The sequence below is a fragment of the Lactuca sativa genome, chromosome 2 (genome assembly GCF_002870075.4).
Source record: "Lactuca sativa cultivar Salinas chromosome 2, Lsat_Salinas_v11, whole genome shotgun sequence".
NCBI lineage: Eukaryota > Viridiplantae > Streptophyta > Magnoliopsida > Asterales > Asteraceae > Lactuca > Lactuca sativa.
Window position 1 is genome coordinate 185549291 of NC_056624.2, and position 22223 is coordinate 185571513.

General features: G+C 36.1%; 2 protein-coding genes across 5 annotated transcripts; both read right to left on the reverse strand.

Annotated features, from left to right (window-relative positions):
• Positions 1–7954: 7954 nt before the first annotated feature.
• LOC111876440 (UDP-glycosyltransferase 90A1) lies at positions 7955–9663 on the reverse strand. The gene has a single exon (XM_042899322.2). It carries the CDS (start codon positions 9473–9475, stop codon positions 8006–8008), a length of 1470 nt encoding a protein of 489 aa, XP_042755256.2. The 5' UTR covers positions 9476–9663; the 3' UTR covers positions 7955–8005.
• Positions 9664–12089: 2426 nt separating this feature from the next.
• Positions 12090–14425, reverse strand: LOC111876439 (uncharacterized). Of its 4 annotated transcripts, none has more exons than XM_042899323.2 (7): positions 14257–14425; positions 14078–14150; positions 13353–13523; positions 13146–13252; positions 12938–13070; positions 12658–12852; positions 12090–12581 (listed from the first exon to the last, which is right to left on the reverse strand). In XM_042899323.2, the coding sequence occupies exons 2-7, from the start codon at positions 14090–14092 to the stop codon at positions 12321–12323; spliced, it is 882 nt and encodes a 293-aa protein (XP_042755257.1). In that variant the 5' UTR covers positions 14093–14150; positions 14257–14425; the 3' UTR covers positions 12090–12320. The 4 variants fall into 4 exon arrangements, with proteins under 4 accessions (XP_042755257.1, XP_023728731.1, XP_042755258.1 ...); XM_023872963.3 differs by having other exon boundaries at positions 14078–14186; XM_042899324.2 differs by lacking the exon at positions 13353–13523.
• Positions 14426–22223: the final 7798 nt, after the last annotated feature.

A 22223-nucleotide genomic window follows, 5' to 3' on the forward strand; every position in this document is an offset into this window, starting at 1 on the left:
GTAGCTTGCCCTTGCAATCACATGTTATGAAAGCTAGCTCCATCTCAGAGATCCAGTCCATAAACTCCGATTGGATCTTCTTTCCTAGTAAAAGTTGATGGTTTGCAAGTCGTAAAGTCTTTATACTTGCATTCGTTCCTTTCAATTCCTTCATCCTTGTTATTTCTTCTAACCAATCGTGTTTCAACTTGACTCACAGTACGACTGTAATTTTCCTCCTCTGACATTTCGATGTTCAGTTCTGGCTGTTCAACAAGCACAGTAGGTTCATCCCTATTATATTGAAGTAGACGTCTTGTTTCTTTCATCTGACGATCCAACATCATTTGAATCATTTATTGTACTCTTGTCATCGTGATTGGCTCGGGTGCAGGTGCTACCTCTGGTGCACGCTCAATCACTCGTGGCTCAGGCTGATGGTTTCCATTAGCGTTTCCTAATCCACTTCGAGTCCTCACCATGTCGATCTATACATAAAAGTAGGCGAATTTATATCTTTATTTACGATAGACGTTTAAATCCTTCTTTTCTCTCTGAAAATTTACATGCCAGTTCTAATACGTAATTAAACGTTTAGAAATCTGAAAACACAAAGTTTCTAAATCCGGTCGACAATAGACCATAGATCCGAGAAAATAATAGCATCATAAAGCATTTTATAGCTATACATCAATCATTTAGCACATAAGAGCAATTTAGGCATCTTTCCTAAAATAAGCTAGTGCTCGTGTCTAAAATATAGCAGACGCTCATCTCTCAATCATCACTTAGCATTCTAATTTTAAGTCTAGAAATCCTACAAATTCCTAGTTCGCTTAAACTAATGTTATGATACCAACTGTGACATCTAGGCCTCTCATCATTTTATTTTATCTTTCATCGTCTATATCATCTACCCATCTTTACCCAACATATTTATACGTATAAAATACATATAAAGTTTAAATCAATTAAAACGTGTATAAATCATTCATCCATCATAGATATCATGAACACATATAATAGGCACATATATCATGTAATTTATATTAAATACTTCATATCTATGTGTAAGATGAAAGTAACTATGCACTCACTTGTTAAAGTGATGAGCGAAATTTGAGCATCGCTTCGCTTCTAACAATTGCCTTTTCCGTTGACGAAACCTAGTATTATTATCACTAAATTCAGTCTAATATTTATTGCGACTAATTATTAGTCTTGATTCATCATTAACTCAAAGTTTGCTTTCATGATCTATCAAGTAAGGAACAACCAGGTAGGATCATATGGGAGGTAGGATCCGTCTGGTATACAAAGTATACTGTTTGGAAAGCCCACTTTAAACACCTCACTAAATTACAGCCTAGACATCATCCCCGTAAGTAGATCAATCAGTATAACGACTTTGAATCACTGATAAATCTTATTTATAGGTTCATAATAATGATAATGAACTTAAACATAAGTTATACTTAAAGTGGGGTAAGCATAACTCACTTACAAAGGGGTTTAGCGAGGAACTAGGCTCTGCGCGCGCAAAACTTTTGGGCTGAAAGCTCTTCTTGTCCGGGCCTTCTGGCGCACCGGGACTCACTTCTAACACCTAGGAAGTAGGGATGGCAAAAAAAGCCCAAAACCGATGGGGAAACCCGAAACCCGATCATTTCAGGTCGGGTAACGAGTCGTTATCGAATTTTTTATCGGGTTCGGGGCAGGGATTAGGTTATCATCGCCGTGACCCGCCCCGCCCCGCCCCGATTATATATATATATATATATATATATATATATATATATATATATATATATATATATATATATATATATATATAATGTTCAAAACCTTTTGATGTTAATTCCACGCGTTCAAAAATCAAATACTTATTGTGGACAATCTTTTTAGTTATGAACAATCTGGTGTGAATGATCATTTTTTTATGTTTTGACATATACGCTAAACTTAAATCAAATAATTTTTAATATAACGTCCAATGTATTTTATTAAAGTGATGCATCATAATTTTAATTTAAATGTGACACTAGAACATGTATTTTTTATAGGACATCGGGGTACCCTAAAACGGAGTAATGATTTCATTATGAATTGTTGTAAACCCGATAAGATACCCAAAACCCGACGGGAAAACCCGAAACCTAATGAGGCTCCCCGATAAGATATCCGAAAGATATCAGGGCGGGTTTAGGAAACCAAGCCCCGCCTCGTTACCATTCCTACTAGGAAGTGCTAAGGAAAAGCTTAGAGGGTTTGGGGTGGTTTGAAAGATAATGGATTATAATTTCTATGAGAAATAGAGTGATTTGTGCATCTATTTATAGGATGTGAAATTGGGCTACACGGTGTGTTTTTGAGTTGTACACGGCGTGTTCCAGTGACAGGTGTCGCGATCTTGTGCAAAGCCGTGGGGAAGAAGGTGTAGTTGTGATGGTGCCACGTGTCACCTCCGGAACTTAATAGAAAAATTAATTATCTTCTAAAATCCGTAACTTTCGTATACGAGCTCCGTTTTTTATGTTCTTTATACCCACGTGTAGGTAACGATGTGATCTACAACTTTTGTTTAGATTCCGTCAGCTAATTTTGACTTTATTTTTAAAGTTATATTTTAACAGGCTTAGACAATTAAATTCCGTTAAAAATTCATAATTTTGTCATCCGACATCCATTTTTGTCTGTCATTATATCGATGAGATCCTATTAATGAGATCTTCAATTCTTGTTTAGATTGTGTCGGTTAAAAATCAATCGATCTAACATTCAATTTTTCAGGTTGTGTACTGCTACGCTAAATTTTAGAAAAATCATAACTTACTCAAACGAAGTCAGATTTGGACGTTCTTTTTATGCACGCTCTCGGTTTAACGTATACTACGACTTTCATTTAGGTCACTAAGACTAAAAAGTAGTTTATCAAAAATTCACTTTTTACGATACGCGACGCTGTGTCGGTTTAGTCGTAAAACTTCGAGGGGTCATAACTTCTTCGTTATAACTCGGATTTCAGCGTTCTTTATATCTCCGAAATCCTTGTTATGACTAATTCAACTTTCTTCATTGACCTCGGGTCTATATATTATTTTATTTTTGACACATATTTTTTATTATTATTTTATTATATCATTATAAGCACATATGTTGCACATAAATCACATAATACTCAAATAATTCTTCTTCATTGCTTCAAAATAGGTAACAACTTTAATTGTGTTCGAGAACATAATTATGATCATAATTGTGCTTGATTAATTGTATTGAACATAGATAATTATCTTAGATATATCTTAAATAGCTCAATCATCATTAATAATCAATTATGTGTTTGCTTGTGTATGACCATTGCATAGTAGAACGTGAACTGGTTAAAATATTAGTAGATTGGACTAAAATTATTAATTACATATAGATTGGTAACCAACTTCATTAATCCACAAATAAGAACTAACCATAGGAAAAATGTGTATTAAAAACTAAACAAAAGTGTTTTTTATTATCTTGATTACATCCGTTTTTAGTTAAGAGTTTGTTTTTAGATTAATTTTTAGTAGTTAAAGTATTAGCTAAATATGTTCCGTGTGTTCAATACCCAACTTATTTTACTATACTATATACTAACTAGGTACACTACCTATAGGTGCATTAGTAGATAGGTAGTTAGGTTTATAAATTTAAAGCTAGATAGGTATAATTTGTGCACATCAAGGAACAATGTATGTTTGAATTTAGCTTTCCTAAATATATGTCTTAGTTTAATTTATGAATGATTGATTATTTTCTTAAATCATTTTTCATAACGATCACCATCATATTCGAAAATGATTAAAAATATTTTATGAGACTAGATCTCTTAATAAGAATCATAAAGTAATATCAATGTTTTATAAATAACAAGTTCTATATGAAAAATATTTTTGACTTAAACTTGTTTTAAATCAAACTTATCTTTGACATTGTTATCTTTATTATATAAATGACATTCACATATTCTAACTTCAAGAAAGGGATCCTTGAAGGCAAATGATGTTGTTTATGTGACATATGTAAATCTTATTCATATATAAAAGATTCCTAATGATATTTTCACTGAATAGTAGAGAAAATAAGTTATTAAGGAACTATACACTATGGTGTATGGCTTCCTTTCTAATGAATGTCATAAGATACCAAATCAACTTTATTAATAACTATGGTAGTTTCACTTATATTTTACATGGTAAAACATAATTGTGAAACCTTTGTTTAAGTTTTCAAGTATAAAGTTGAGATACAAATCAATAAGAACCATTTAAGGCCTTAATGATAATAAAAGGTGAATTAAATCTTCTTGGTATGATTTACTTTCTAATCAGTAGAAACGTCCTCCTTTTATTTCCTTGGGATACAACATATAACACTATCAATTGTACCTTGAGTATAAATAACAACAAAGAAGTAGATATAACATTTTATTTATAAGATTTTGTATAGAAAGCCTTCATACCTATCTTATTAAATGTTTATGGATTTAAAGTCTATGTTGGACTAAAGATTTTAAACACAAAATCTACTAGATACATATTTGTATAATATTCTAATTGTGGCTTAGATTATTATATACAAACCAACCAAGAATAATTTTTCTTATTCCCTTGATAGTTGAGTTAGTATAAAGCAAGCTTCTAATGACAAAGCAAGTGGGAAGTACATAGAACTTGAAGCAGCTCAAGAACCATAACCTGATGTAGTTAGAGTTGGTACTAGTTTTTTAACAAGGATTGTTAAACTTGAATAATCGTTATTCACAAACACAAATTGTTCGCATTAGTGGTAGAAAACATCTATGACTTGAGAAATGTGGAATCTCTCATTGATGAGATTTTATTGATGGTTTCTAGCAAATTCATCAAATACCAAGATGTTATGTCAGATATCGACTATGATTAATGACTTAGAGTCGTGAACATGAGATGTAATACATGTATGATAATAAAGTATGGTCTTGATTCAACTTCCTCTCTATAGCAAGGCTAGAAAGAGTAAGTAATTCTTCTAGAAAGAATACATTACATGGATGATCATACACATTTAAAGCAATACTTGTTATAAAAGGATTTTCTCGTACTCATGTCATTGAATATGGTCTTTATCATACTCATGACATTGACTATGATCAAACATTTTTTCACAAGTAGCTATGATTAGATCAACAATGATATTGTTTACTATAAATTCATATTATTAATATGAAATATAGAGAATAGATTTCAAGAAAGACCGTTCTTCTTAATAGACATCTACTAGAAGATATCCATATAGATTAGCTAGGAGATTTTCTTAATCCATGTTATCCTAACAAAATGTGTAGAGTTTAAGATCCACTTGTGGATAAAAAGAAAATATCTCAATGTTACAATCTTCATTTTAATGTAAAACCACAAGGTATGCTTTTAAATTAAAATGAATAGAACATGTGTGTTTACTAAGAACTAGTGAGAACATAGTGACATTCCTAATCTTTTATGAATGAGACATACTTAATCATGAGAAATTGCATTCTGACCATGCCCAGGGTTTTCACCTTGGCTCGAAATGTGTTTCTAAAATGAAAGACTTTGGAAGGACAATATACATTCTTGCAATGCAAAATCTATAAAGATAGATGAAATGAATGTTAAAATTTTAATATCCTTTTTGCATATAATAACAATATCTTGAAAGAGAACAATATAGAAGGTTCCTTTAGAGGAACCTTTACATTGTCACATGTCGCTGATTTTGAGTCAGCCTCAAAAGGACCTAGCTCATAGATTCGAACTAGCTAAAATGATTTATATTCAATTTTCTTGGCAAATGAATCCATCATTTATGTCATATTATGCATAAGACTTGGTGTATGATCATGCTATGAGCATATCATAATATATCAATTGAATACATAGTTAAGTCACCAGATGACTATAGGAACATTCTAAGAGTGCTTTAGAAGGACTAAGAGAATGTATATGAGACATATAGTTTAAAATAAAAATATTTATGTAAAGAGCTACATAAGATTCCGATTCTAAACAAATGTATATAATTATGAATTATAATTGGATTATGACTTCGTTGAGGGATGAAGAGTAAGTTTAGTTGGAATGAGGTCCAACCAAAACAAAATGACACAATACACTACAAAATAAGAGTACACTACTTTAGAAGTTTAAATCTAATATGATTGGATGAATAAGTTCATTGAAAAACTATGTTGATCTCTGCCATTCAAGGATCACATAAAAAGCTTTGTGACTTCGAGAGTATACTTAATCGAGCTAATAGACTCTATGTCATGAAAGAACACCAATCATATACTCTAAGGAAGGCCATGACGTCGTGGTGGGACCTATCACGTTTGTTTTGTCTGGATGTGCCCACGACGTAGTGGCATGTATGCCACAGCGTGGTAGTAAATTTTTACCAGGACTAGATGGAGTGGCCACGGCGTAGCCATGGGTTGGCCGTAAAGTGGGTATCAACTGGGTTGACTTTGACCATTGACTTTTTCACCAGTTTGACTTTGGTCAAACTTAAGTAGAATTGAGCATTTGGCTAAGGATTGATTCGGTTTGGCTTTAGGAAGCTTGGGTTGGCAGTTATGTTATTGAAGTGGCGGTTGAGCTTCTGATGAGTAGTTTAGGTGAGTTTGCACACTATACTGTTGGACACTAGGGATTGTATGTGCTTGTAGTCTTTGTGACTTTTGATGTATGTGTTGTATGCATGTGTGCCTGTTTGCTATATATATGTGGGGTGAAATAGACCCGGGGGTGAAATAGACCTGGTAAAGCCTTGTACTGGCATATGAGTTGAAATAGACCCGATGATGAAATAGACCCGGTACAACCTTGTGCTGACATATAAGTTGAAGACTCAGAGGTGAAATAGACCCGATGTTGTAATAGACCAAGTACAGCCTTGTGTTGACATATGAGTTGAAATAGACTTGGGGGCGAAATAGACCGGACACAGCCTTAAGCTGGCATATATGTATGGTATGCTGTATTTTGGGGAACTCACTAAGCTTTGTGCTTACTGTTTTGTGGGTTAAACATTTTCAGGTACTTGCGGTTTTAAAAAGAAGAGCCTGGCTTGATCACATGGCATCCCCTTAAGATTTATTCTGCAATGATTATTTATGATTTACGCTGATGTTTTGAGAATACTTATACTCTAATCGTCTTTTGAGATAATGTACAAATGGTTTTGACTTATTTAAAATAAAAATTTTACTCGGTATTTATGGAATGTTGCAGAAAACAAGACCGGTGATGGGAAATAGATGTTTGAAACCCATAAATCTAGTTCCATGTGAGAGAAGAACATCAATGGTAATGAAACCCATCCGATGAGAATCTACAAAGAAGATGATATCTTAAACAAAATCGATTTCTAGGACTAAATCCACCACCTGATGCAAATCGATTTTCAGAACTAAATCGATAAAGCTAAATTCAAACATTAAACTAAAAATTGGATCTCAAACTGAAATCAAACTCAAAATCAACTCTGAAACTCAACCTCAACCCTCCACAAGGATTTTGATAACTAAATCCACCGCCATCATTGGACACGGATGGCGATGGTCGATGAAGGAACGTCGATGGATGAACCTTGAATGAACATGCTGGCGGGGGAGAAAATATGTAAGAGGGAATAAAGGAAGTGGGAGAAAATGTGTGGCGGTTGTTTAGTTTTTTTTTTAATATTTGGTTTCCATAATAATAAATCAGAAAAATAAAAGAAAAAAATCAAATAAGGGTAATATAGTCATTTTAGGTCTATCAGTAACCCAATGTGCAACAAAAATATATTGTAAAGACCGTCCGAATTATATATATATATATATATATATATATATATATATATATATATATATATATATATATATATATATATATATATATATATATATATATATATATATATATATATATATATATATATATATATATAGTGCAACCATTATGCTAAAAGTGGACCCTTTAGGAATCTATGCCTCTCCATAGCTTGTAGCAGAGGTTGTATCTCCTGACGATCTACGAAAATCGTCTGTTTTGGAGTTTCTCATAGTCTGTAACTCATCTATGAGCTCATTCAGTGTCCGCCAAGATGACCCACCTTCCGCCATTGCTTCCCTTGCAGCCTCACCAATCTCCTTCACCTTTTTCCTTATCTCTTTCCCCTTTTCACCCTCCATTAGCTCCTTCACCATTTTCTTTAACCCTTCTGATGTTACAAACCCTTTCACTGATCCATCACATGTCTCAACCCGTAAACCGATCTTAATCTCCTCCACCACCATTCTTGCATTCAGAGGTTGCTCAGCCATCATTGGCCACGCTAGTATCGGCACCTCTGAACATATGCTCTCCAGCACCGAGTTCCAACCACAGTGGCTTACAAACCCTTTTATGCTCTCGTGCTTCAGAATCTCCAGTTGGTCCACCCATTCTCGTACAATCATTCCTCTTTCTCCCACTCTTTCTTGTAGCTCGTCAACAACACGAGTCTCATACTTCCTCACCACCCACAAGAAACTCACTTGGGATTCTTCCAAACCCTTTGATATTGCTTCTAACTGTTTCGATGATATCTCTGCTTGAGAACCGAATGCTACGTATAAAACCGAGCATCCCTTAGCTAGCTTTTGATCTAGCCACTGAATCCATTCTGATTCAGGCTTCCGGTCAACGATTGGCGATGAATCGGTCACAGCCAAGGAGAGGGGACCGACACACCAAGCTTTGGGCATAGATTCGCCATTCAAGTAGTCTAAAAACTGTGGCTCTAGCTCGTAGAAGCTGTTCATTATCTGGCCATAGCTATTCATCATTGCTTTGGTAGCTTCCATTACGAAGTCCTGATGAGGACCCGTGGGATTTCGCTGATTAAAAGGCTCGAAAAAGTCATTCCTGGTGACTTTAATCCACGGGAACCTGGTCACGGTGATTAAGTCATCATCGGTCTCAGGTCCTGACAACAATCGGTTTACAGCCACTACTTGACTTACAGCATTGGAGTAGGCACTCATGCCAAAAAACCAGAGGCGAGGGATCCCAAACTTATTTGCCGATGCAAGAGTCCAACTCAGAAACCCATCAGAAACGATGCAGGTCACATGGGGAATTTTCTCGAGTGCTTGTTCAAAGTGTGGCTGCATAAGCTTGGTTGCAGTGGCAAATTGCGGGAAGCAGGACATAGAAGGGAGCTTATCGGTGCTCTCTATACCTTGAGGTATTCCTTCAACTTGGTTAGGAAATGGCAGATCAACAATGGAGATTGAATCTGATTGTCGGGGGAGAAAGTCGGCGATGAATTGTCGGTTGGCTTTTGTGGTGAAAAGGGTGAGTGTAACGCCGCGGGAGACGAGAAGCTGGGATAGCTGGAGCAACGGGATTGTATGGCCTTTGGACATGAACGGAAACAATGCAAAATGAGGAGGGTTTTGAGTTGAAGTCATCTGTGTGATGGAAGAAGGAGCAGAGAGATCTGCACCTTCTAGACTTTGTAGTTGAAAGGAGTTAACGAGACTTAAGAGAGACGTGCTAGGCTTTTGTCTTAAATAACATGCATCCCTTGTCAATTTATTTTAATGGGATTTAAATGCCAATTTATATAATAATATTTTTTTATTTTTTTAATTGCTTGAGAAAAATGAGTTTTAGAGAATCGTATCATTACGATTTATTATATAAAAGTAAGTATATGATATCGACAACGAGAAATGCTATTATTGCTGATATGACACCTCATAATCTAGTCATAACAAGATGAACACCACCTTCCTTCTTGTTGTATCTAGTTGTGTTGCTTCTTATTTTGGTCATGACTAGATAAACATGATCTTCTATTCGCTGCACAAATTTTCTCTCTCTATATCTCTCTCCTCTTAACGGGTGTTATAACACCATGAACACCATCCCGTCTTCTTGTTACTTCTTGTTACTATGTACTATATGCTCTAAACAAAATATTTAATAATATAACAAAAAAGAATCCATAAGAATCTCACTGTGTACCTATTAAACGCTTACCTGTACAACATTTAATATTTTTTTTACATATAGATAAAGTAATGTTTCGTTACTTTATTAATTTATACAATTGAAATGAATTATACAAAGATGACTACCTGATCTTAGAAGATATTAAGAAATAATCTAATTTTTAGGCATTTGTCACCATTAAATCCGAAATAACCATTTCCGATTTTATTATTTAAATATATAATGTGTATTTTTTTTCTAACATGCACAAACTACTTGTTAAAATCTCCCACTAATTTTTTTCGGAATGTCTAGTATTAACCGCTTTTCATTAAGATATTCATTTTATGCCATTGTGTGGTATTTATTTCACATTTGTTTTTTTTGTTTTTTTTGTTAGATTTCAGTAATTAATTAAATAGTTTCTTGAAATTCCGGCATCGGCTTTTAAATTTTGAAATAGTTTTTTTTTTTTACTAAATGTATCTTTTTGTAATAAAATATAACTTTCATATAACATAAAATTAGTGATTCATTCCAAATATGATTATTAATTTCCGTAAATATTAAAATCATTAGCCATTTGTTTTATTCTTAATAGTCATTTTCTTAGATATCCCAAAGTTTTGTCAAGTATGTGCCTAAAATAAAAGAAATAGTTGGCTAAAAAAAACATCTCCTTTTACCATTTAGACACCTTAATTATTAGTGAATCATTTTAAATTTTCTAGAAGATGTTTCTAAAAATCGTGATTATTAATGATCGGTGTATGACAAATAAACATGTTTTCGTATATTAAAAAAAAAAAATGTCTGCCAATGACAAGGTCTTCGAGTGGGCCAACGGTAAACAAGTCAATGCGGTGGCTTCCAATCCTTTAATCCACAATTCTGAAAAAAAAAATGCCTAGCAATGACAGGTCGTGTTATGCATTTAATATTTTTGTTGTATTTTAAAAACGACGGATATAAACAAGTTTGTGTTGGGATAAAAGGGTGTGGGTAACTCTCAGTCTCTCATCGTTGTTTTACTGTTTATTGCTTATACTGAATGTTAAAAGATGTTAAAGAGCATTCTTCTTCAGTAGAACAACGCCAAAAATTTCAATTTAAGAAATTAAATCTAGCTCTATGCTTGAACCATTTGTATGATATCTGTAAGTTTTCATCAAAAACACATGTTCTTCTTGAAACCTAATAGATTGAACCACTTCTGTTGGGTTTAAACTTGATAAACACTTTGCTTTCAACTATAGCAAGAACCGAAAATAAGAAAGGAAAAACAACCAGAGAAAATTACTGCTTAAATCTTATTGAAAACAGGAAAACCGTTACATCTATTTATGCCAGACTAAATAAAATCCTAATCCCACACTAATAGAATCTTTGTGTAATACAACTACTAGAAGTAAACATTACCAAATAGTAAAATAAGGAAACTTTCCTAAATTACACTTACTCCTAAAATTCTAATTATCCTAACAACTTACCCATGAGAGTCTAAATAGGAAATCAGTGTGAGATTTTATCATTCTCCTTGATCACAAAATGAATATACACACAATATATGTAAAACGACCACAAGCCCCGGATTAAGGGCTAACTAAACAATATTACAACATAGAGTGAGCTTAACACAAAATACAAAATATATAGTCTAAAATGCTCACTCAGTTTGAGCAGGAGTTGAGGAACACTTAAGTTGGACCAGAAATATGTAAATAATCAAGAAGGGAGTCTCATGGCGAAGATGTACGCGTACTGATAGTAAGAGGGGTTATTTTTCATTTTTTTTTTTCACCGGCTATCTTACTTTAGAGGCAAAAAGAATATGATTTTCCAAAATCCAAATTAGAAATGTGATGTCCATAGATAGCCCTTGTTATAAAAAAAACAATGAAAATAAAATCAGGTCAAACGGCAATCCATATGAAAGAGCTACGAAGGTTCAAACTTAAAAAAAAAACATTGTTTTTGAGGTTGTAGCCTATACGGTGACAGTTGTTTCAAAATATTATTAATTTTATCAAAATGAGACATATATCACCATTTCACACAGTTAAGAAGATAAATAGAAAGATTAGAGGATATTTAATTTCTCTTGACATTTGGTAAATACTAGTATTTTATCTACTTCCAATGTTTAGCAAGTACAAGTAATAATACATAATGTACAATCTCGTGAAAGATAACAACCTCAACAATCTACCTACTAAAGAAATGAACTTATGACACCAAATGCCAACAAAACTCTTGTAAAATGTTGGCTGAATCATATGTCAAAAACTCAAAATAAATTAAAATATACAAACTCACAATTCACGAGTCACGACCAGCACTCGTGACACGAAGGACGGCTTGTCCACTTAACTTAGACAGATTTAATTCACAAAATTGTTCCCAAGAATATTGTTGTTCTTCTTCACATGTTGCCAAAAAATAATACTTTTCATATGCAGTATGCAACTCCAAAATGAGAGCACGTGCAGCCTCACGTGACTCAGGTAACTGATCACTCAATTGTGATACCCCTATTTCAATCAGTTTCTCCATCCCATATGCTTTCATTTCCTCCACACCCTTAACAAAACAAAGTAATGCTATTTTCACTTTGAAAAAAAAAAGAAACTAAAAAAAAGTATGTAGATACCCATACCAGTTGTGGGACACTACGCGAGAAGCACATTGACGCTTTTGCCCTTACCCGAGGGTTTCGGTTCTTAAGATAAGGTTGTAGTTTTGGTAAAAGTAGAAAAGCAGAAACAAATGTCGTGAGGGCTATTAATGCCTTTTCAGCAGCCTCACATACAAACCGTTTGTCTTGTGAGGATTTTAAAAGAAGTTGTAAAAGCTGTGAATCCAAACAACAAAACTTCAATTAATTACTTATCAACACTTTTCAAGAAAAAAAAAAGGAAAAAGTACTTGGAAATTACCAACGGGTCTAAAAATTCGATAATTTGGTCACCAAATGCTTTGAAAATGTCGGCGGAAGTCATGATTCCGGTTTTACAAACTGCACTTCTTGGATTCTTGAGGGATTTTACAATTAGGGTAATCACTCTTTCCCTGTTTTTGGGATGAACGAATAATTCATACAATATACATAATAAGTTTATGAGTGTATATATGAATAAGGCTTACAGTATATCTTTTATTGCTTCCTTGTGGTATATGGAGAAACGACGTACATTGTTGAGTGTTTCACAGAGTAAAACCCAATCTTTTGTGTCTACACCGGTTAAGAGCATCTGAAGAGGGAATGAGGAAAGTATTTAAAGCTTTTATTTAAAAGAGTCACAAACATTATATATTAATAGAAAGAAGGTACTTTACTTATCTAGTATCTACCTTTAGACTCTTGTCAACGTCTTCAAAATCATCCAATTTCTCAGATTCAATGTATTCTATTTCAGCAACCCTACCATTTACCATGTTTGGTGTTTCTTTAGTTTCAAGATTTTCAGATTTAGGTAGTATATTAAGATCTCTGATGGTATTTTCTGACATCATTATACAAAGCTGAAATAAAATGAAAGAGGCCTCATAGTGTAAATAACATTTGGGATTGACATATAACAATATACAAGAACATCATATGCATATGAAAGCTGTGTTCACTGTTCACAGAACTATGATGCATTCATCAATGAGAATTTTTGTCAACCACTGGAAAATTACTCGATCAAAATCTCTTATTTGGATCATAAGTAAGTAGTAACATAACATTTAAATGAATGTAAGGATTAGGGGGTGTTTGGGATTGAATTTGAAAATTGCTTATTGACTTATTAGTTTTTCAAAAATTCAATAAGATTAAAAAGGTGTTTAGGAAATAAAAGAATGCTTTGAAAACAACTTTTTACTACCCTAAAAAGAAGTTTTTAAAAAGGTTCTAACTTTTGAAAAATGCTTATACAAGCATGAATCTTTCCAACCAGAAGAAGAAAAAAAAGGAATCTGCAACAATTCTCCAACAGGAATCCTTAGAATGTTGAACCGGATACATTGATACAATCAAAACTAAGGGAGTTAATGGAAGAAAGGGCAAAATTGAAAAGGGGCATAGGAAAAACCTTAAAATTCACCATTGGTTTTAACGAGATCAACAGAGCTTGAAGTCGACAGATCCAAATGTGAAAACCCTATCTGCATTCAGTAGATAGTACACACACATACCATCCCCTAATAAATGCATGTATAGAGACAGTTAAAAATGGCGATAAACAAAATTAGAAATATAAAATTAGCATACCATGCGCCTGCTGAAGAAAACTTGATGTGAAATGATCGACGCGTGTCGGTGTGTAGTATTTGTTTAGGTGGCAGAAATAGGGTTTTAGGAACCGGCCCTGAAAAAGAAGAAGTCAGACAATGCTGACCTACGCCGGCAGGAGCTAGAAACTTTGGTCACCGCCGACGAATGCGATGCACATGTAGGGTGTCAATTTATGACACGACACAAAACGAAATTGGGACGAAATCAAAATTCGAATTCGTTTTCGTGTCGTGTTCGTGTCAAATATAAAAAACACGATGTCGTGTCGTGTTCGTGTTTACAAATCCACACGAAATTGACACGATTGAGCATGTGTTTGTCGTGTTTTTCGTTTTTATCGTGTTATATATGATTAAATATGAATTAAATAAAATAATAGTTCTATAATATTATCTTTGTCGTGTCGTGTCGTGTTGTCGTTTTTTAATTGGTTTGTTTTCGTGTTAGTGAAATAAAACACGACATCGTGTCGTGTCGTGTTCGTGTTACAAAAAACATTGTCGTGTCGTGTCGTGTCAGACAAAAACACGACACGATGGCACGATTTGACAGGCCTATGTAGATGATGAAGGGAAATTGACTAATCAGTAATTACCTTTTGTTCATTTGTTCATAGTAAATTGATTTATCATGTAATTAACGGTCGTATACGAACATTTCCGTCAAACTTTTGTTGTGCACATGTAAAAAAATAAAATTACCGTCACGAAAAATGAATTACCGTATAATTCAAGTTCCTTGACTTCCTTCTTTATTTATTTTACTTTTTAATTTTGATTTGTTGTTTTTGGAACCGAGAAATAAATTATTATAAAAAAAAACCATCAAAGTCTAACAAGTAGCTAGACAAAGGGGGACAAAACAAGGAAGTTTACAAACAGGAAAACAGTCGGGATCACCGGCCATCCCAAACATATGAGCAATTATCTCTCCTAAACTTCAACCAAGTGAATATAACTTATTTTATACTATCTACCACCATATCATGTGGAATCTTGACTCTCTTAAATATTCTATCACATCTGGCCTTTCAAATCCACCAAAGAGAGTCGTAGCATATACTGATGAGGTTCCTCATTTTCTTAGCGTAGCAACACGATTGAGCAACAAAACTAACAACATCACTAACCTTATTTAATGATGGTTTAGAGGAGTCGCACCAAGAAAGAACCATGCTCCATATCTCCATTGCGAATGGACATTTTACCAACACATTGTCCGCCGTTTCCACTTCAGTTAAACAATTTGCACATGTATTAGACCCATTGAGCAGCCCCCTCGCTTCGAGCTCCGCCATAACAGGAATGCGCCCAAGATTAGCCCTCCAGACAAAACAATTAACCTTGATTGGAACTTCATTTATCCAATTGATGATACCATTCGATGGTGTTCTCGCCGGTTCATCAATCCTTCTCCTAAGAACGTCCACATGAAAGGTGTCATTGCTGGAGATTGAACAATTCCAACAGTCGCCCCTGTCTGTTGGTTGGAATGCCCCAAGAAGTAAGGTGAGCGATCTCAGTTCCTACATTTGAGAATCAGCCGAAGGAACAGCAGACCAATCCCAAGAGTATCCAAACGAAGACACTCTATCTTCAACCTTGCACTGTTTGCGCCTCTCCAAACAGTACAACTTCGGGAAAAGATTTTTTAGGGGAGCCGGACCAACCCATTTGTCAAACCATAACAAAGTGTCGTCACCTTTACCCACCATTTTTGCAAAGATATCATCAATATTAATTTCGCATTTTTGAAGCTCCTTTTTGACCTCAACAATATTATTCCAGACTCCGCTGAGAGTTTTTTTTTTTGGATAGACTGTTATTCGGCTTATTTTTGAGGTTGTGGCATCCCGATATTACCCTTGCCCATAGAGATCTCATATTTACGCTAAGCCTCCACCACCATTTAACAATAAGGGATATGTTTATTGTTGGATTAGTGTCTAAGTCTATAACTATTTTGGTATGTACTTGACCCGATTGTGCATGGTCCTTTTGGGTTGCCTTCACACTAGTGACTAGACAGGATGATTGTTGAGGAGAGAGACTGGTTTATTGTTAGGAATAATAAATTGGAGTATAAATATGATTTGTTAACATATTATATGAATAATATATTAATTTGGAGTCGTATTATTAATTAGTATTTAATCAGAAATTAATTAGGAATTAATTTCGGGATTAAAGGAATTAATTAAAAGTACAGGGGCTATTTTTTAATTATTCAATAGTTGAGGCTTTGGGTTATTGGATCATCTTTATTAAGGCTTGAACGAAAATCCTAGAAGGATCTAGGAGTTTTCGTCCAAGGGCTTAAGGAAAGGAGTCAATGGACTTGCTTAGGCCCTAAGCTAAGGGATTAGGGTTTACACCTTGAAACACTAGTTAGCCTTAAGTATAAATAGCACCCTAAGGCACTAAGATTTTGTAACGCCCGCAAATTCGGGCTAGTCAATTTAGAGGAAATAGGGGTCGAAAACGACTTTTCGACAAAAGATTATTTAGAATAAATAATCTTAACCAAGTTATGGAATATGTCTCAAGGTTTCCGTACATATAAAGAACGCCGAAATCCGAGTTATAACGAAGAAGTTATGGTCCGTCGAAGTTTTACGGCAAAACCGACACGAAATCGGGAAGCGTAAATAGTGAGTTTACGATAGAGTGAGATTTAGCCTTAGCAATCTAAACAAAAGTTGTAGAATATGTTAAACCAAGAGCTTCGATAAAAAGAACGCCCAAATCTGACTTCGTATGAGGAAGTTATGATTTTTCTAAGATTCGGCTTAGCAGTGCACGGCCCGAAACTTGAATTTTAGTTCGAGCGGTTTTTGGCTTACGCGACCTAAATGAGAGTTGAAGATATCATTAATAGGAACTCAGCGGTAAAAAGATGGACGAAAACGGAGTGCGTATGAAGGAGTTACGAATTCTTCGCGGTCATTTAGCAGTCTAATCTCCTCCTACTATTAAATTTAAGATCGGTCAATAATTAGCCGACGGAGTCTAAATGAAAGTTGTAGATCTTGTTTTTACCTACGCGTGAAAAAAAAAGAACGTAAAAAACGGAGCTCGTATGCGATAGTTATGATTTTTCTAAGTCGAGAGGCTGCTGTGCGAAATCGGGTGACGTTGCGCAATCATGGCCATTGCTTCCTCCCCAAGGCTAGCCACCATATGGTGACACCTGGCCTGGAACTCGACGAGTTTGAGGCCAACTCGACAAGTTTTTGGCTTTTCCAGCCTATAAAAAGGGTACCGGGGCATCCTCATTTCTCACACATTCCAACTTCTCTTTCTCTCTCTAGAATCTCTCTCTAAGCCTCCCTAACCCCCTAAAGCCTAGGGTAAACCCCTAGCACCCGAAGGAATCCCCCGAGGCTCCCGTAGCCTCGAGAAAAGAGCCTTTCGGCTCTGGAACGCTGCTCCAGCGAAGCCCGGTTTTGCGAAAAACCCGCTGTAAGTGAGTGTCGTCAAGGGATAATTGTTTTGAGAGTATCGAAGCGCGGTCCGAGTGCTGAGTCACCACCTTTCAAGTGAGTGCATAGTCTCTTTCATCTTACACATAGATATGAAGTATTTTATATAAACTACGTGCTATGTGTGTATATTATTTGAATACTTGTTGTCTATGCTGGATGAACGTTTTATACATGTTTTCAAGGATTTAAACTGTATACGTATTTTATATATACAAATATGTTGGGTATGAGATGGGTAGATGAATGATGAGAGATAGAAGATGATGTGAGTATACATTGGCAGCTATAGACTTAGTGCCTATGGGACGAACACCGGTAGCTATGGACTTAGTACCTGTTAGACGCTGGTAGCTATGGATTTAGTACCTGTTAGGAATTGGTAGCTATGGACTTAGTACCTGTTAGACGCTGGTAGCTATGGATTTAGTACCTGTTAGGAATTGGTAGCTATGGACTTAGTACCTGTTAGACGCTGGTAGATATGGATTTAGTACCTGTTAGGAATTGGTAGCTATGGACTTAGTACCTATTAAACACTGGTAGCTATGGATTTAGTACCCGATGAGTAGGATATAGCAGCTATGGATTTTGTGCTTTACGAACGAACATCGGCAACTATGGATTTAGTGTCAGTCCTATAACCCTGGAAGTAAGGGACTTCGGAATAAACAAATGCAGGATAGATGACTCTTAGGTTAAATCCTTAAGAGTAAAGAAGATAATGGGGATGGGTAATTGGGTGGATTGTTTGATTGTTTAACATAATATTTATATTATTGTGGGTTGAAAACCCTATGTACTCACCAGGTTTCCCAACCTGACCCACTCAGTTTATTTATATCACAGGTGTTGATATGAAGTCACTTGACATTGAGAGATTTAAAGAGATGTAGATCACTAGTGTAAACAAATGTAAGTTCTGTTTATGCTTATGTTTCTGTATTAACGATGACATCCCAAACGTTTTAAAATGAATTAAATACGTTTCTTCGAAAATGTTTTAATAACGTATTTACCATGTTTTTCTGGGAACAAATTCCGCAACATTTTTATAAAATGAAGTACTCTGATTTTTATAAAGCATAAACAAAAATCGGTCTTTTCTGGCCGTGATTTTGGGGATGTCACAGATTTCGTCCAAGCCTTGGGAAACCCTAAAAGGGACAAAATCTAGGGCAAGATACCCTTCTCTCCTCTCTCCCATATTCATCCTTTCACCTAGTGTGTTTGTGAGCCATTAGAGGTACTACACTTGTGGTACTTGCCTTCAAGAGCTAAGGAAATTCAAGGAACTAGTTGTTATTGCTATATAACAACAAAAGGTATGTATTATATTTTTATATATGAATTTCAAAAATAATAGTAGCATGCTAGGTTTCTTTTTATGTTCATAAAGTTGTATAACTAATAGTGAAAACATAGATCCATGTAATGACCCGTTCCCGGTATGTTAATTTATTGGTAACTGTTGTGAGTTTTGCAAGAGGAACTCGGCGAGTTCATAGCCTGACTCGCCGAGTGGGGTCGCGGCTGAGAGCACGCGTGAGCCGGGGACTCGGCGAGTCCATATCCTGGACTCGGCGAGTCCATCCGTCTGGATGAAACCCTAAACCCCCGGGTTGCCCACTATTTAAACCATCTTATAGCCCCATTCTCGCCTCCCTCACCCTGTGAACTCAGTGAGAAAACCCTAATCCTCCCTTGAAAGCTTATAAGTGATTTGGTGCCATTTTGTGAAGGTGTGAAGAAGGAGAAGAAGAAAGAAGCAAGGAAACGAGTTGTATTGCAAAGATCCAAGGGCAAATCTGAGTTTATTGAGGTATTTTCGGAGTTCCCTTCTTGTTATATGTTTTAATCTTCCATTAGAGCTCTTCTAAGAGCTATTTGTTGTTGTTCAAAGCCTTATGTTTGCATGAATGTCTTAATAAGTCGAAATACCTTTGGATCTGAGTGTTGGGGTGTTGTAGAGCCCAGATCTACTGTCTTTTTGGAGTTACTTTGCATATTAATCATAGATCTACCCATTTTATGCATCTTTTGGCCTTATTTCCCTTATTCATGAGGTTGTGCACGTAAAGTTGGAAACTTTACGTGGTAAATCAGCTTATTGGACTCAGATCTATCAATTGTATGCGTTGGATTCAAACAAAATCGAGTAAAAATCAGTTGCATGGCGGCAACTCGGCGAGTCGGGAAAAACGACTCGGCGAGTTGGGTCGCGAGTTCCCGAGTCCTTCATTTTGACCAGTGTCGAGTGAATCCAGTGAGTTAGAGAGTGGACTCAGCGAGTTGAGGGTAGACTCAGTGATGAAGGGACTCGGCGAGTTGTTCATACAACTCGGCGAGCCCAAGACAATCTTCTTAGGATCATGAACAACTCGTCGAGTTTGTTCATACGGCTCGGCGAGTCGGATGAAGATTGTCTGAGTTCTTGGATCAAGAGGGTACTCGTCGAGTCGATGCCACACTCGACGAGTAGCAGCGGGTAGAACTGAGAAGTGAGAGTAGGACTCGGCGAGTTGGGTGACCCAACTCGGCGAGTCAGCCCCAAAAGTAAGTTGACTTTGACCAAGGGTAAAAGAGTCATTTTTACCCCAAGTGCAGTGTTTAGTATTTGATTGAGTGTGTTCATGGGCTTGTAGCCGAGGAGATTCAGGAGCAGCAGCCGGTAGCTTTCAGAGACACACACTCAGCCGCCAGTTAGCGAGGTGAGTTTCCTTCAAGAAGGGACGGGTCTAAGGCCGCCATGCCGGCCCGTCCAGTTAGCAGTAGTTTCCGGACTTCGGTCCGATGTAGCAGCTAGAATGTTTGATGCCTTCGTGGCTCAGACAGAATTTATGTGCTATGTTTTATGTGTTACGTGTTATGTGTTCCGGGCTACGGCTCGATGTAGTATGCAGTATATGTGTTCATGCTAGTTGATATGTCATGATATGTTCAGTCAGTTAGTTCCGGACTTCGGTCCGATGCAGTTAGTTCCGGACTTCGGTCCGATGCAGTTAGTTCCGGACTTGGGTCCGATGCAGGGGACAAGGTCCCAGTCAGTTCCGGATTTTGGTCCGATGCAGTTTCCGGGCTCCGGCCCGATGCAGTGGGCAAGGCCCAATATGTGTTATATGCTATTGTATGGTATGTGGTATGTTGGGGGAGCTCACTAAGCTTCGTGCTTACAGTTTCAGTTTTGGTTTCAGGTACTTCCGCAAGCAAAGGGAAGAGCTCGGGATGATGGCATCGCACACACCACCGCCTCAGCTTTAGCCTGGGATTGATTTAGATGTTTTGATCTGATGTAGTATGATACAGTTTTCCGCACAGTATTTTATTATGTTTTGGAATACATCACGCATGGTTTTATTATATGATGCTCTGCTTACAGTTTTGATTATATTAAGAACAAAAATTTTTGGGTCGTGTTTTTGGGTCGTTTCAAGTTGGTATCAGAGCCCTGGTTTGAGGGATTCGGATATACTTCCGGGTGTATCTGAACTCAAACTAAGGGGAAAGAAAAAGATTTCTTTAAAAAGGAAAATGTTTTCTAAAAGAAATTTTGAAAGCACTTAGAAAGAAAGAAATTTAAAAAAAAAAAAAAAAAAAAAAAAAAAAAAAAAAAACAAGATAAGGGTGTGGTGCATGCGATCAGCCGAGCTCAAGTAAGTACTCCCAAATTACCCATACAAGTTATTTGTTCAATTTCAGTTTTAGTAGAACAGCATGCTAGTATAGGACTAAGGATTTAGGAGAATGCCTTATGTGCCTGCTTATGTGTTACAGCTTTACGAGTATTGCATGCTAGTACTGAGTAGACAGCAGTAGGATAGCCTGATTAGGTTATGCCTGATAGCAGGAGCTTAGCATCTTATGCTAGATTAGTTTCTCGTTTTGAGAATAGTTTTGCCTAAGTATGTTCCCTTATTCCGAATGCTGCTTGCTTCGTGCTTTGTGGGAGTTCTGAGTGATGGAAGTTAACCATTAAGTGAACACGTTACACCATATGTGATCAGGGTTAAATAATCCCAGAGTGCTGGAACTGACCCTATTGCGCAGCTCTTGTTTGAGTCCAACCGTTATAGGGACGGGTCTTTTACTTGAAGGATTATCTGATCTTCGTCACATGTGATGGTGTTCAGATGATGGTTAATTAGCATTATAAGGAGACCTGCGGCAGCTGAGGACTAGTTGAGTTAAGTCTGAGGTTTCCCTGGGGCAAGCCTAGGATGAGAGTAGCAGAGATCAGTAGTAGTAGAAGTGACTTGGTGGAGTCAGGGCAGTTCTTGAAGAAAGTGCGGATAGATGTGGAAGGTAGTATGGGCCCGTACTACTGAAAGCAGAGGATCCGTACTCGAATCAAGAAAGGCTGAGACAAGACCAGGAAGCTAGTTTTAGTATCAATGATCCCTCAAGATATTTCTGTTTTCTGATGTGATTGTGATGTGTTTCAGAATGGTGGTTTTGCGTTCGA